This window comes from Euwallacea fornicatus, chromosome 8, assembly GCF_040115645.1.
Source record: "Euwallacea fornicatus isolate EFF26 chromosome 8, ASM4011564v1, whole genome shotgun sequence".
NCBI lineage: Eukaryota > Metazoa > Arthropoda > Insecta > Coleoptera > Curculionidae > Euwallacea > Euwallacea fornicatus.
In genome coordinates this window covers 2,661,717-2,678,703 of record NC_089548.1, presented here as the reverse complement: position 1 = coordinate 2,678,703, position 16,987 = coordinate 2,661,717, and the positions used below count along the sequence as shown (strand labels likewise).

General features: G+C 35.2%; 1 protein-coding gene across 5 annotated transcripts in view; it reads left to right on the top strand.

Annotated features, from left to right (window-relative positions):
- The window catches only part of dlg1 (discs large 1), a 115,924-nt gene that overhangs the window by 84,996 nt on the left and 13,941 nt on the right, over positions 1-16,987 (top strand). For all 5 annotated transcript variants that reach the window (XM_066284801.1, XM_066284799.1, XM_066284800.1 and 2 more), the window contains 4 exons: positions 7,875-8,150; positions 8,219-8,440; positions 9,276-9,423; positions 9,481-9,595. In XM_066284801.1, the coding sequence (XP_066140898.1) occupies positions 7,875-8,150; positions 8,219-8,440; positions 9,276-9,423; positions 9,481-9,595 (761 nt within the window). The remainder of the gene's footprint in view (positions 1-7,874; positions 8,151-8,218; positions 8,441-9,275; positions 9,424-9,480; positions 9,596-16,987) is intronic.

Below are 16,987 nucleotides of genomic sequence, written 5' to 3'. Positions count from 1 at the left end.
AGAAAAAAAAATTATGGGAAAAATGAACATTTCCGAAATCGCTTGAAATAATTTACTGAAATTCGGTATGTCAAGACAATTTATAATGAAGCAGTAATTGCAACAAAAATATGCGGTTTAATACAAACTGTTTCAAACCTATTTTAATACGACAAATAAAACAATATAAAATTTAACACATTATGAGTTGACATCGTAGTGAAATATGAATTACAACTTAATTCAATATTTTTAAAGAAGAAGATGCGGCATTACCTTTGTGAAAATAAAAATAGTTAAAAAAGAAAATTTGTTGTTATCGTTGTTACTGAAATCTGTTTTTCCAGCTTTGTCTTTTGCTGGGTCATTTTCAACGCTTTTTTTAAAAATCGTGATTTTTTGTTTCTTGTTAGTTGTAATTCATATTTCATTACGATGTCAACTCATAATGTATTAAATTTTCTATTGTTCTATTTTTCGTATTAAAGTAGTTTTGAATAAGTTCGCATTAAATGCACATTTTTATTGCAATTAATGCACCTTTATAAACTGTCTTTATATACCAAATTTCAATGAAATATCTGTCTGGCGAAACACTTGGTTAATCATGAATAATGGTTTATGAATTGTGTTTACCAGTTACTAAATGGCTATTTATTTATTTTATATTAATATTTAATGTTCAAAGTAAAAAACAGAAAAAAAACTACTCAATACCTCGTGACTACTGGAATAGATACTTCAAGAGTGAAAAAGGCATTTCTTCGCTTATCAGATAGGGGATTTACTGCTCACCTGCTATTTTGATAATCCACGTTCAAATTAATTGTGGTTATTTACATCTAAAATAGACCTGAAAGGACATTTGAAGTTATTGCCACATGTGCTCTAGTCCAGAACATATCGAAATATTTCTAGAAAATTTGTGGAAAAATTCTTTAACAAACCACTTGTTTAAAGAATTTAAAATGGAAAAAAAATTGAAATTAATATTGAAAAACGAAGTGCAATAATCACTTTATACAGCGAACGATTTTCATATCGCCAAGTTGCTAAAAAATTGAAAGTTTCCCTCAAATGTATACAATCAACTGTTGACCGATTCAATCATACGGTGAGTTTTCGCGATCGTCCTCGTAGTGAACGGCCAGAAATGGCCGCCCCACAAGAACATACTCATATTATTGTCATCAGCAAAAGAAATAGGCGATTAACGGTACCAGAAATCCGAACAACTTTGAACAGTACCCAGTTAAATCCCATGTCGTCAACAACAGCAAAAAGGACACTGAGATAAGTGGGATTAAAAGGCTGCATTGCTGTGAAGAAACCATTGTTAAGATTGGCAAACAAACAAAAACGTCTTCAATGGGTTCAGAAGCATCGAAATTGGACTGTTAAACAATAAAGAAATGTGCTGTGAACGGACGAATCGAAATTCGAAATTTTTAGGACTCGTCGGCGAATTTTCTTACGAATTCCCTCTGAGAAAATGGCTTTGCAGTGTTTGGTGTCAACTGTAAAGCATGGCTGTGTTTCCATCGTGGTATGGGCATGTATCTCTGGCCACGGCATCGGCGATTTCGTCAAAATTGATGGAAACATGAAGGAGGAATATAAGAAAATCCTTCTCGAAGACGTGATCAAAACGGGGTACTGAATTATTGGGCGTGGGTTCGCCTTTCGGCACGACAATGATCCCAACTACACTTCTCGCCTCTGTCTCACCTATTTCGAAGACGAAGAAAATGCCGGAACGTTGGTGAAGATGATTTGGCCTCCACAGTCACCTGATCTCAACTCAATCGCGTTATTATGGGCAGTATTAGATCGGAAAATTTGAATTTCGTGTCCTTTATCGGCAATTGAACTGTGGCAGAAATTGGAAAGTGCACGGACATCGATACAATAGGAAACTTTAAATAAACTGGTGGAAAGGATGCCGCGACTCGTGGAAGTAGTTGTTAAAGTGAATGGTGTTTTTTTTTTGACGAAAATAAAGTTTAATGTTTTTGAGATTTTTCTTTTTTTGCAATTTTAACCAACATTATTGGTTGTAATCTAACCTCTCGGCTATTTTTATATGGTATGGGCGTTTTAATGGAAAACATTCGCGGAATCGTAGGATATTCAAAAAAAAATCCCTTTATTTTAATTGCATCAAAATTTTTGGCTAGTAGTGTATCTCAAGCGGTTTCTGAAATATTCATTAAGTTCCATTTTTTTCCCTGAAACTGCAGCCCTTTATTTCCGTAACGCAGCATTTTGGAACATAGTTTACGCAACAAACTATCATTATCTTTTCGTGTAGAATCCCACCTTAAAATATCCGCCCATCATTAAGGAACAACCTATATACATATGTCCTTCCCAATAAGTTAGCTAGATCCCACGTGTCTCTGAAACAGCTAAAAGATATTAATTTCGATAATGATATCCAACAACATATCATCCAACATCATGAGCAAGGTCTAGTCGGACGTATGAAAATGATCGTGCTCCATTCTGCGACGATGAAGCAGTGTTAGAATTCCGCGATGATGACCCGGGTCAATTTTTTGTATATACCACATGGTCGTGTGTCAAAATAATACGCATAACTCGCAAGGAAGCGGCCTCGGCCCGCTCGCGTGATTGTCGCCCTTGTCTAGGGCTCGTGCGCTCAATTTCACGTTCGTGCGTTAAGAATTACCTTTCTCACTTGTTATAACATTAAACCTTGCAAAGGTGATTTTTCCTAAATTAGAAAAACGTATCGTCTAGAACTGAAACGCCACTAGTTTGCGTCATATAATCGTAATTTTGTAACAAGCCAATGTTTTTTATATGCTATTTCATTTATTAACTCTTGGCAAGGAGTCAAAACAGAAATCGCTTTGGTTTATCGGATTTGCCATGCCTTGAGTATTCAGTTGGCGTAGGACCTCGAGACGCGGCTTACTTTTTTCGACGGCATTAATAGAGTATTTCGACATTGCGTATGCCATTAAAAGTATTGTGTTAACGTGTAAGGGATTTAAGTGCATTTTTCCGACACTGGATGACGTCCGATTAGCTTTCGTTCAAGAACTGTGGCTGATAATCTTAAACTTGGTTTCTTTCACTTAGAGTCACGGAGATCAGTTTAAAAATAGCGATTACCACTGTTTTTCCATGATATTAGCTGGCTGGAATGAGAAATTTCCTCCAAGCGCAAGCTTCTTTTTAATATATATTTTTTTTTCGCAGGTTGTGTGAGCATTTGGTTAAAGTTGGGATGCGCTAAGTTTGGGTAAAGTGAATGGTATAAATTATGTTAACCGAAGCTATGCATGGTAACCATTTTTCCTGTGGATATCGTTTATTTAAAGGCTAACGCGCTAAATTTAGGCGAAATTCGGTAATTTGTAGATCAATTAAGTGCTATTTTGAAATTTGGAAAATTCGTTCTAAACGGTTCTGGAAAAATGTACTTTAACCAAAAACTTTCATATTTTTTCCTAGATTTTTTTCACAATACATTCAATTGATAAGATAATTGACACTTTATCAAAGCATGTTTTGCCACTCTACTTCGACTATCTTATTTTTTTTTTAATACGGGCCTGGATTTTGAATCTCCATTTTATTCTGAATTTGCTAATATACCAGAGAAAAATAATCTTGCCAGTTTTAGCATAGATTTTGGTCGGGTTATTAATTTCTGCTAACAAGTATGGCGAGAATTTGTAAATAGTCGTTTTCGCGTATCCACTTCACGTGACAACATGTTTTAGGTGCGAGAGTGTAGTTCCACATTCCTGTATAAAAGGAAGTCAGTTTTAAGCACACATCGCTTCTGTTTATTTGAAAATTTTGTTATAACTGAATAATTAAAATTAATTAGTTTGACAGAGAGCAAACGCAATTTAGGGCAGCTGTCAACACTGTGACTCTATGCTGTTTGCAACCTACGTAATATCACTGTCTTACATGCATATTGCAAGTCTTAGAAATAGCTACAGAGTACAGGAAAAACAGCTCTCCTTGGATGTTGACTGAAGGTGTTTCTGCTTCTTGCATTTTATAAATGCCAAACTGCGTTTGCGCGCTTTTGATTTGAAAAGTGTCAAATTCCACTATTTCAATAATAGTCAGTAGCAAACTGTCAATTTTATGAAAATGATCAGGGATTTTTTGAAAATTTTTTTTTTCGCAATGCACTCAACAGTCTACAAAAGAAAACTATTCCACGGCTCGATTGTTTTGTTTTAAATTAAAATGGTCATTTATCTTTTGGTTCTTCGTAGTCCATTATTGACCGTGTTAATGACCGATTTTCGTGAAAACTAATTGTCATTAACAAGAGGTGATAATGCTACATTCTCGGATATTCTTAAATGCTCGTACTAATGTCCAATAGTTTGCGTGGATATCTCTTCTGTAATTCAGGAAATTATTTACTTTGATGTGAATCGGTTTGCTGCGTTCCATAGGATGTTTCGGCTCTGCAATAAGAGCTTAAGAAAAGCCAGATAAATGGCCATTTGAAAAATTACTATTAACCAATGCAGTTAATGAATTTTTTTCATAGTTACATTCCCTACAGTCATTCGTGTGTTAGCATCTTCTGTTTTTAAGACATTATTTTGTTAGTTCTACCATAACATCTAATGCAAGAAATCTCGTTTATGACATTGAAGCAGAGCTTCTTTGACGTGAACATCTTAAGTTTGAGGAGCACTGAACCCAGCACACTAGTGTTCCAGAAAGTTGGCCTTTGAATTATCCTGAATTACTCTGATTTGCCCTGAAATTCTGTGAACGGAAGTGAACTTCAGATGCATGCAAAGATCACGCGATATTTCCTCTACGCGTTCATGCGGTAAAACCAGAAGCAGGTCACTCACACCTGAGGTGCGTGAACTAGGTGAAAAGAAATTAAGTAGACTTGTTACCCAATTTCTTAATTGTTGTCAATAAGAAGAAAAAAATGTAACTCAAAAATTGATTAAATCTATTAAACAGTTATACGTCATCGAATTAAAAATAAAAGGAGGTGAAGGACCTGGTTTTAAAAATCCAGGACCGTATTCAAAATAGTGGTTGGTGAAAAATGAAATTTCTGAGTTTTTAGCTTGACAGGACCATCTCGTAGAAGCAAAAACTTGCGTTGATAATTGTTAGGTCATTATTCTTATTTATCTCATTAAATAAATCCTCGTAAGAATGTAGAAGCGCAAAAATTGTATATTTCTTATATTTTCGGAATTTGCGAAAAAGGAATTATGGAAATTTTAAAGAAAAAGGAAAAACGGTAACATTGCACTTGCGCATTTTTACAATTTTCCTAGATTGTTGCGAATTCTTTCAAGCGAAGACTTTCTCTGATGGGAATTAAATTCACTATATCAAATACAATTGCTATCGTTGATTGGAAAAAATTATACCAGCCTTGTTTACTCTTTGGAATCACCTTTTCTTAATCTGCCGTAGCCATATCCCAATCAATTACATTAGTGCTTCATTATACAACATTTCAGTTACGTCGTGCGTTGGTTATTTTCGTGATTATAAACTATCGAATTAAGCTTGAATACCATTAAAATATTGGTTTTCACACCGGACGGTTCGTGCTCTGTGATAATGTGAAGTTTTATTTTCGCTTGTGAATGGTCCGTCGTTAGCAACAATTATCATCGGAATTGTTACGGTAAACTGGAAATCGGGTGTTATTGAAGATTGGTCAGTGAATAGTGCAATTTATAGTGGGCTCAATGGGTTACGGAGTACGTCCAAGTCAAAATGGATCCATTTCCAATATAAAAATGGTACGTCTGAGTCAATTAGCCGAATTAAAAATTGAGATAACAATGCAATTTTGCTTAATGACAGCTAGGAGTACAGCAAACAGGACGTCCAGGCGAGCATTTCGGATGTGTGCGTATGCAGGAGTAAACAATGCCTTGTTTGTTGTTGATTAAAATGCGGTATTGTCATAACTTCATTTGCGTGATTGAGCTAGTTAGTTTCTTTCAAACTGTCTGGACTGCGTCACCACTGGAAACTTTTCTTTGCCATCAAACGCTCATAATTTCAGTGGGTTAGTTCTGGTGAAAGAAACTGCGGCTTGTTTCCATGTATGGTCAAAGGAAGGCGAAGGTATCCAGGATATGTAGGTTTATTAAAATCAACATGAATTCGAATAGTTTATTCACTTAAGTATTCCGAAATATATCTTAATGAAAAGAACTGTACAGCATGTCATAGCGTAAGCAGCCATAGGCAATTGCGTGTCCGAAATTGTTTTGAAATTCTCGAGCTTACGTATCATTAAGATGAGAAGTATATTTTCTACTAGCGTGTTTAATGTTTTTTTTCGCACGCATTTACATGTGGAAACCAGTATTTTCCCGTATTGGGTGTGTAAAAGATTTCGACTCGCAAGTAGGGAAGATTTTTTCTATGCAGTATTCGTTGCGCTGCATAAAACCAACTTTATGTCCAATCCTGGCACAATCGAACACGCCCGGTAACGGTAAATATATGTAAAACTATAAAAATAAATGTTCGAAAGATTTTCCTGTAAAATATCGGAGCCTAACTCTTGGAACTCTAGACCCTTTCAAGAAGGTCCAGATTCGCCGTGGGCACTCCTCCGATGCTCCTGGACTTCCTAGCCTCGATCGTGGGAATCCGGCACTACGCACATTAATAGAACCATTTATTATTCATAGTATTTAATAGTTCATAATAAATACATGTTTTTTTTTAAGTAGTTGAAAATATCATTGAAAAGTTGCAGGCAAAATCAATATTTACACTGACCAATCTTTAAAATGAATTCTACAAACAAATCAGCGATTGATATTAATTTTACTATTTTCGTCTGCCTTGAAAATAGCTAAATAGGTACACCTGCGCTACTCCGCATGGTGATTCATTGAATCGATAAACTGATTATTTCATATCGTTCGGTTATAAAATCAGTTGAAGTAGCTGGCTGCTTTTATTCACCATGAACTGTAAACAATTATAATCCTTTGACAATCGTAATATCCTGTCCAGTGGCTATTAATCAGCAATGCATGCCATAAGACTCCACCCGATATTGTTTTTCTTATGGATATCATCTTTCATTATACAGAGTGTAACAAACTGTGATTTGTTAGCGATAATAGGAAGTCCACGATCTCCATAATGAATAAAAAAAATAATCTTTTAGCGCATTTGGTAATATACAGAAGCACCGAGAAGGCGGCAATTCTGCCCCTACTTGTGCGTGAAACCTTATTCCCAGATGTAATAAAAGAACAGTAGATTATTGCATAACAATGTTGGATAACACTTATTTTACCACACCGTCATAGAACTCAAGTTGTAATCTGCGGCACTGACCTAGCGAGCCACTGTGCCTATCTTGTTCAAATCGGAAATGCACCTCGACCTTCACTTTTTGCAAGGCCGAAGGATCTTCGATCCGATAGTAAACGAACATTCACGAATGCTTAAACGATTGCATTTTTCCATCAGTGTGGTATTCCACCACGTCCACCTTCAGTAAAAACGCTGAAATATTCCGTTGTGTAGACGATACTCAAAACTGGATTAATATTTCAAATAGATTTAGGTATAAAAAATGAAAATGCTATTAAAAGAAATTGAATTGTCTTTCACTGTATGTGCTTATATACAGGGTGTTCAATTAGAAAAAAAAAACGCACTTTAAGCAGGTTTATAAAAGCGTTCATTTTGACCTGTACAAGGCACATTTGTGGAATTTTCCGAAGCAATCTCTAAAATTTCTGCTTCACCATCGGTCGGATTGGTACGGCTGTGGTTCCCCAGTCGTACGTGAAATTTTGCTTCACTTTCCAATTAAAAACTAACATTCAGAAAATGAAATTGTACCACATATTTATCCTGAAATTTTGTAGGTGAATGGTAATGATGAGTGGGAATATGAAGAAATTATCCTAGAAAGAGGCGGAGCAGGTCTCGGCTTCAGCATCGCCGGTGGTACTGACAACCCTCACGTGGGCGACGACACCGCCATCTACGTTACCAAATTAATCGGAGGTGGTGCCGCGGCTGCAGATGGTCGACTCTTCGTGGGAGATTCAATTCTGGCTGTCAATGATCAAGCTGTAGTGGATGTGCCTCATGCCATGGCAGTGGAAGCTTTGAAGAGAGCTGGGAACACAGTGAAACTCGTAAGTCTTCGATTTTCAAACTCAATATTGCATTATGGGTATTGTAAATAATGGCCTTTGTTCTCCAGAGTATACGGCGTCGTCGCCAGCCTCGTCATATGAAGGTGATGGAAATAGCATTAATTAAAGGCAACAAAGGACTCGGGTTCAGCATTGCGGGAGGAATAGGAAATCAGCATATACCGGGTGATAATGGCATTTATGTTACGAAAGTTATGGAAGGTGGCGCAGCTCAAATTGACAGCAGGTTAGCGGTCGGGGACAAACTGGTGGCAGTTAGAGACGATGTAGTAAGTTTCCCCTAACCCGTTCTTCATTTTTTCGTTAAAATTTTCTCTTGAAACTGAAATATATATCAATTTCCAAGTAAATCAATCTTGTAGCGTTTTAGCCGGAAAGTAAGTTCGGAAGCGTGTAGCAGAGGATGCGATTTATGATCCAATTAAGTTTAAAAAAGGTTGTATCGCTTTATATCTGAAATTATTTTGATAGATTGCTTAGTCGTAAGTTCTCATGTCTTCTAGTTTAAGTAGCAAAACTTGTCTTGAGATTTAGTTGCAAAGTTTCAACTGAGGTCCAGTAATTGCATTTGCTTCGGGTTATAGAGGGTAATTCAGACTTTAATAGGGAAAATGTAACAAGCGATGAAACTCAGGACATAAAAAAATAAAAGACAAAATTCACATTTGAATTTGTATAATAGAAAGCATTTAAAGCAGCAAAGAAGTAGGAATTATAAGTTTCAAATTGAAACTATGTCTCGCAAAAAATTAATCTTCCTTTCAAATAAGGTTTAGTTCCGGTTTTTATCAGCATTCAGACCTCAATGCATTGGCGTGATAGTGTAACGCTAAGTGTTTCGATGATTCGTATAATAAGTTCATAATATTATCTATTTCCCAAATAATGTTAGACAAAACTTTTGAGAAATTGTGATACAACCTTTGCAATTGACGATTTAAATGAGAAGTCAGAGACAGATTGGATTGGAATACCATGATAGTCTATGATATTGCGTTGATTTTTTTTCCGTGGCTAAGATTAAAATATGACAGGATTTGGAACTAGCTTTTAATTGGATTCGTGAAGTAAATCATTGATTATCATTTAAATGTTTTTTTACAGAAAGGAGAGGTGAACCTTGAAAACGTGACTCACGAGGATGCCGTGGCGACCCTCAAAACGACCCAGGATTCAGTGGTTCTTGTAGTCGCCAAGCCGGATTCGGGCTTTAATCCGCCCGCCTCAGATACATCTTACTCTCCACAACTTTGTAAGGACTTGGACTTATTGTAATTTTATATATTAGTACAAATTTCTTGATTTTCAGCCACCAAAGGATCTCGATTTTATACTGAATCTATCCACTCCGCTCACTCGTCGAATCTTGCCTTACACCAACCAATCGGCACTCCGAGAGCTGTTAGTACCGAAGACATCACTAGGTGAGTTTAATCCATTTAATGTCAAGATATTCGTGCAGTAACTATTGTGAATTTTTATTTGTATTTGCTATTTATTTAAAGCTGCCCCAATTGCATTAAAGAAGATTATACACAGGGTGTTTGATTAAGTTGTTAATTACTCGTAATATTTTATGAAAAACAAATGCCCTTTCTACTTCTGCTCTTGCACCTTGGGGCACTGGCGGTGTTCATCTGAAACGGGTCAAGTCCCTTGGGATATATTTAGAACCCAAGTTAATAACGAAATCTTACGTCATTTGGCAGGCAACCTAAGCAAGAACCTATATTCGATTAGGACGTTTAAGCGCTTGATTCGTCGAGGGTGCTTCTTTTTGCGTGCTTTAGTTGAATTAATGGGTCTCTGCGTGTGGGTATCAACATGCAACCATTAATATTCATACGATGCAATCAATTGTCATTTCAGTGCCGCCGATGAATTGACCTATTAATTGTTGATTATTGATTATCGAAAAAACCTCGCATACGGTGAACTATAAACATGGGGCGTTCATTAAAGCTATTTATGTTTTGTTTACAATAAGTTCGGAAATTTCAGCCTGAGCGCTTCGTACATAGTATTACTTATATATATGTGTGTGTGAAAAGGTGATTCCTCTTCGTATTTTATGAAAAAAATGTTTGTGTAAGCATGTGCCGGCTTCATTTTCTAGAAACAGGACGTCAAATATTTAATGAAAAATCAATTTGCTTTAATAATTGATGAAAACTGTTATCAGCGATTTTAATGAAACCTGCTGTACTTATTAGCCGTTATAAAGGGCTCCTTATTAGTATAATTTGATTTCTAATATGTAGTCATTTCTATGCCGTTGCCGCTGGCTACTTAATCGATACTTATCAGAAAATTTACTATACGCCACTAGGTTTCTGGAATTGATATTTTTATTAGATTAAACAGCACGAAACACAACATTACTAAACACTTGGAGCACAGCTGTTGCTCTACCTAGATGTGTAAGTTTGATATATAAGTAATTTGGAGTTTTTGTCGCATTTAAATCAAGATATAAACCCCAGAAATTTCATGCTTTTGGTGATTGGGATTGACCTAGCATAGGAAGAAATATAAGGAGTAGTTTTGTATGTTTCGATAAAAAATTAGCGACTCAGTTACTTCTATATTTCGTTTTGAGCTACTACAGTGACACCAGTTTTGCATCCGTTGCAAGATATTTGAACAGGTAATAGACAGAACCCCTTCAGTGGTACCCGTCAATACATCGGACCTGTCATTCGGTTATTAATAAATTAATTCTTGAGTTAGCCCATGGGATAATCCATTCGCATATATCAAAATAATAGCGAACCCAAAATAGATCAATTTTATTGAATAACATTTATTCCAAGGTCAAGGTCTACTAATAATCTGTAATTATTACGCGATGTGAAAATTTTTTCCCCCAACAAACAGTGATTATAGTGCATTCAATTTCAATAAAACTCATTTCGTAGAATTTCAGTTTTATCCAGAAGTTCGGCTTATTCTTGCATAAAAATTAATTTAATACCTCCATGAAAAACATCAAGCAATATTAAGGTTTGTAACTTGAATGAAATTTACTGCAAGGAAAACTCGTGCCCCGTCAATTATTGTATTGAAGTATTAAATGAAAGACGAATTCCGGAAAAATAATTTCCTTGAATTCATAAGACGTTTGGCAGCACTACATTTTTTTTCCAATTTAGAGAGAATTCGATGGAAGTATTGACTCCTTGTTACGACGCCCACTTTCAGCAGAGGTCAGTTGCGCAACTGTGAGTGACCTGAAATTCAGAAAAAATCATGTCATTTTCCATTGAGATATATTGGAAGCGTGTCATTCGGCAGAAATTCTATCAACAGTTGCACAGCTCTACCAAATGGGGCCATACATTGTCTCTAAAGCCATTAAAACTAAAGCATAAGTCGTTAGAAAACGATTATAAATAATCCTGCTGCAAAAACTTTCCCTTCAACTTTAATACATAAACAATCGCTCCGAAATGTCCGCAGATTGATTGAATTCAATAAACTATTAATTAACTTTCAATCTTCAAATATAAGCAATTTTGATTGCCTATTAAATAGCCTAATACAGTCAGCCTTAAGGTGAGCCGGCAGTGATATTTTCGTGAAGAAAGTAGTCCATTATGTTTTGTAAAGAACGACACTCAGGCAAATGCGCATTCGGTTCTGAATATGGAGCGGTTATTTCAATAAAAATATCTTATGGATTTATATTTAATTGGATTTCATATAGGTTTATTACCTAGGTTTGACTCTATTCGACCCGTTATGTGTGGTCATTAAGAGCCTGTCACAAATTTATTTATTTCACTTGTTTAATGAAGAAAGTTGCGTGGGTAATTGTAAAACTTACTGGTTAAAAATGAAGTGATTTAGTATAACTTTGGAGGCATAAAATACTTTGCTGTCTTATCTTTACCATTTAAAGACATCTTGTTGCCTTCACATAATTGACATTCATATTTATTACCTATGGGAGTGTTCTTAACTTATCCTAAGTAGCCGAAAAAAATGATTTTACAGTTAGGAGAACTTTTGGCTTTGTTAGGTTTGTTTCCAACTCATCACCGGAGGGTCAGAATTATTCAAGGCAAAAGAGTGTAAATCAGAATTGCCTATATACTCTTCATGACTGCGTAATTACAAACCCCTCGTAGGAAAATGGTTGTTCCCTAAGGCAAATCCGCAAACAGTCCGTAATTCAGAACACCCAATACATCAAGTCGACCATGCTGGGGCTGGGCAATAAACGAGATTCGTCCTTATTAGGTCGATTTGCAGGGTCGACCGGCGAAGAACGCCTTTTCGCCGTAGCACGAACTTGGACCACTTCAGAAGGCCGAGCCAACAATGATGGTGGGACTCGTTTATGTTGAGTATAAGCTTGAAGTGTGAAATGTTAAAGATAGACTTGGGGAAAATATTTTTATGGTCCTTTAATATTGGGAGAAATTAATTTTGAATATAAACTAAGAACTGAAACATTTTTTTAAACGAACCACATTCAAATAGACGCATCTTTGACCTATCGTATGTTCTAGGGTTTTTGGAGTTCCATACTTTATGCAAGGAAACTATTACAGGGTCAACAAAAAATCCTTTTTGTCCTGGTGGCATTTTTTCGATGCGCCACAATTAGGAAAACATTATCCAGCCCTCGTTTTGTATAGCACTGCGCTCACGTTTAGGCGATTTTCGATATCATAAACGCTTCTACAGAAATACATTTTATCGAAAATATCCAGATTTTTCAACATTTCTATTCCCTATCATAACGAGTGCATGCAATAAAAAAGTAAGAGGTGAAGAGGGAGCAAGAATGATATCCAAAGTAAAGTAGACACTACAAATTGGTGAAGCCATTCCGAAAGTGTTAAATCGAATTTAATAATTTTGACTGACACTTGATCATATTTCTCGAAATCTAGAGGTGTTGCAACGATAAACGTTCTGAATATGTTGTCCCCTATTTTTCAGGGAGCATCGTAGTAATGAAAAAAAATGTATTGGTGACACTCTATGTACTTTATTTCTATCATTTTTCTTTTTTCTAATAATATTTTATTTATTATATTTTACATTTGTTACATGTTTTTATTAAAATATATTAATTTATATATTTTATATATTGGTTTTATTATTACGTGAAATTGCCAAGAAGGTTTTGGAAATAAATGAAAAAAGCTTCAGTAGTAAATATTAATGGCGTCTCCGCGTTTCCTCCCACATCGTTCGCGAAAAACATTAAATTTCGAATGAAAATGTGGAAAAAATTCGAGAAAGTTTGTACTGAGTTAAAGATTCATTTTAGAGAAATGTAATGAGGGTCACACAAAGAGGTGCACTGCTAAAAACAGGTAAAAATCGAATTTTTATAATTCGATTTGGTTTGACAACAGCTGAAGTCTCCTGTCATTCACGTTTGATTCCCCGAAATCGCACGTTGATCGAGTAACAAACCTCGAAGAGACTCCAGTGGAATTTAACTAAAAGTTTCTATTGCCTACCGAAAAAAAGTAAATAGCGATCAAATCCGACACCATCTTCAGAAGCTAAGAGAAATAAATTATAAAACAAAAATAAACAACAAAATGAAATATATGAGAGGTGAAGAACGCTTTCGAAACAAAACAATGACGCTTCAGTTGTTGGTATTAATGGCGTCTCTGCGTGCTTCCCGTTTCGCTCATTCGCCCGAAAAATATCTAATTACCAGTGAAAATGTGGAAAAAATATAGAAAAGTTTGTGCGAAGTAAAAGGTTAATTAAATACAAAAGTGATGAGTGTTTGTATAGGATTGTGTCCGGTTCAAAAGAGGTAAAAATCGCTTTTTTAAAAATCGATTCTGTTTGAAAATAACGAGAATATCGTATCGTTTACGCCCGTGTCTTTGGATCACCCAATCACCGAGCACCATACATGAATGGATTGCAAATTGAATTTAACTAAAAGTTTCGACTGTTCAAATGAAAAATATGAGAAAGATACACGAAAGCTGACAGTGCAATGCATGTTGTGTCGAAAATAAATAGTAACTGAAGCTCTTTTGCTGGCAGAATATCCGGATAAAGCTCAAGCTGAACGTAAGTACTACTTCAATTTACTAGTACTCGTAGAATCAATTAAACTGTATGAGAGATGAATAAGAAAAGTATATACACTTTCGTTTCAGTCCGTTTAGTTATTTCTTATTCAAAAACCTTGCCGGTAAATATTACCTTTTCCTTCTTTTTCCACTCGCCAGACTTTCACTATTGAAAGATTGTGGGGTTGCTATTTTTATCAACTATTCAGAATTTACCATTATTTCAGGCATATCACAGCACTACTTTCAAAGAATTCGTGTTAAAGAGCGAATTTATCAAGTACATTTGCTTGCATCTCTAATTAACAACGAGGTTGCCCACGTTATCGTCGTGCATACCAGGCCTGTTTCGCCTATCGCAATACCACACTTGTGTGTAATGAATGATCAGCCGCGCTTCCACTAAAAGCTGGAGTCATTTACGATTACACCGCACGGTAATATCTATATCTACAGTATGTTCTTCAATGCCGCGCTGACCGATATATTCCCTCGGCATTTCTTTAGTAAAGCACAGGGACCCTTAATGTCCCGTGTTACTCCCCTCGTGTCGCACGTTGAGTCATAACGTCTCGTTCCCGAAGGGTGTGTAGTATGTGTGTATCAGCCAGTAGTGTCGGTGGGGTTAGATATTTTTATCCCCTTTTAGCGTTAGATTTGGTGGTTTTTGAGAGAGGTTTTCGAGTGATTTGATCATTAAATTCGTAAGAGAATAAATAATTAAATTTTCGTACATGTGTTGGTAGTGGATAGTTTATATTTATTTAGAAATGTATTATTTTGACATCAATAATAAGGTGAATCTTTGGTATTTACCTAAATAAGCAAGAAAGTCGTTCCATGACATCATGTGGCTACTAACTTTAGTAATATTAAAAGAAGAACGTTCACTAAATAATGCATTTCTCGGTGGGAGCTTAACGATAATGCTTCGAATAATCAATATCTATGTAAATTTATCAGTTAATAGAGATTACATTGGATAGAAAAAGAAAACAATTTAACGTTTCTGTAGGGCTTCACCTTCTGTTAGGTCACCTAATTTATTCCACAACTTTACGGTAGTCTAAGGGTGTGGACTACAAAGAAATACTAAACAATGGTGAATGTTGTTTGTATAATACACATATTTATTGGGCACCTTCGCCTACTTTCAGTTAGATTATTACGAGGAAAACTTTGAATAGATATCCCAGTGGCTTAGTCGTGTGCCGAAAGATGTTGTCTCGATCGTAGAAACAATTTCAACACATTGATTTATTACTTTTGTTGGAAACAATTTATTTGTCTAGTCAATACTGTTGCTGCTGAGGTCATTAAGAGACTACTTTGACGTCCGATCGATTTTTTTTTTGTAAATAATCAAAATATTTTGGTTATTTACCTGAACGTAGTGTGATAAAAATTTTAAGTAGGTTAATGGGATTCAAAGTTTTAAATTACAGAAATATTTGGCATTAACACATATAAGGCATTCATGGAGGGACATTTGCATTGAATGATTTCAGGCATGTCACTTGAAGGTTGTTGAAATTGCGTTTCGTAGGGAATTCTTTCTCTTTGAGACAATAATATCGGCAGATTTAAGTTCTGTTTGTGTATTTTATTAAATTTTTAATATATTTTTTTTATAATATTAAAGAAAAAATCGAAAACTAATTAAAATAAAATGAATAGTTGTTCTAATTGAAAATGATTCGAAACCTCCGAAAATCTGTTATACGAACGGTAAATTACCAAATATACACTGAAATTTCTTTTATAAAGTTTTTCGCATTTTATTAATCGTTTTAAGGATTTATTCATTTTGCCATTTTCGTTCGTAAAATAATTGAAAATTAGAAAAATATGGTAATTCCGTTTTCAAGGTTTCAAACACCTTATTGTTTTACCTACACCGTTTATTAATTGTGTTACTCAGAAATTAATACTATATATTAGTAGGTAGTAAAAACTCCATATAAATAGGTAGGCGTACGCGCAGTAGCCTTTCATATAAATCAACACCAATTTTGTTCCACATTTGCGATATTTTAGTATGAACGTTGTTTGTTACTAGATAGTATTGAAGATGATGTTGTTGCAACAAAGAGTAGCGCGTACCTTAAAATATATGCCAGTCTAGTTTGAACAAAAATCTCAAAAATATATATTATTTTTCATCCTCTTCTTTATGCCCCTTCAATCAAAATGTCTTATTTTTACAAAAGTTTTCTGCACAAGAATTAATAAGAGGTTGTTGCATGTTTATCCACGTTAGAGGACGTTTGGAAAAACCCTCGATTTTCGTTTCGAAAATTTTCATTTCCTATAGGTTGTGCTCGCACAGGTAAGCAAATAAGCTCATTTGCCATGGCTTCGTATCGGTGTGAAAAACTGTGCCTCAGCTGAGTTTTATATCCAATACAACAGTGTTAAATTACAAATGAGAAGGGCAATGTGTTCATAAAATTTAATAGAAATCATTTTAATTATTTGCGAAATTCAGGGTGATTCAGGAAGAGTGACCTAAAATTGATTGTAATACTTATAGCATGCTTTATGTTTTATTTAATAATCTGAGTAAAATTCAAAAATGATCTAAAACATGCTTTGTTATTGCCAGCTGTCCGGTAAAATCTTTGTCATTTGCCAAATTTCAGATTATATCACACACATAAGGCTAATACTCATTCGCTATGATCCAAAATTAATAACTATAATATTCTATTTTGATATCGTGTATCTACTTAAAAAATATTTCTTTCGCTGGCATTG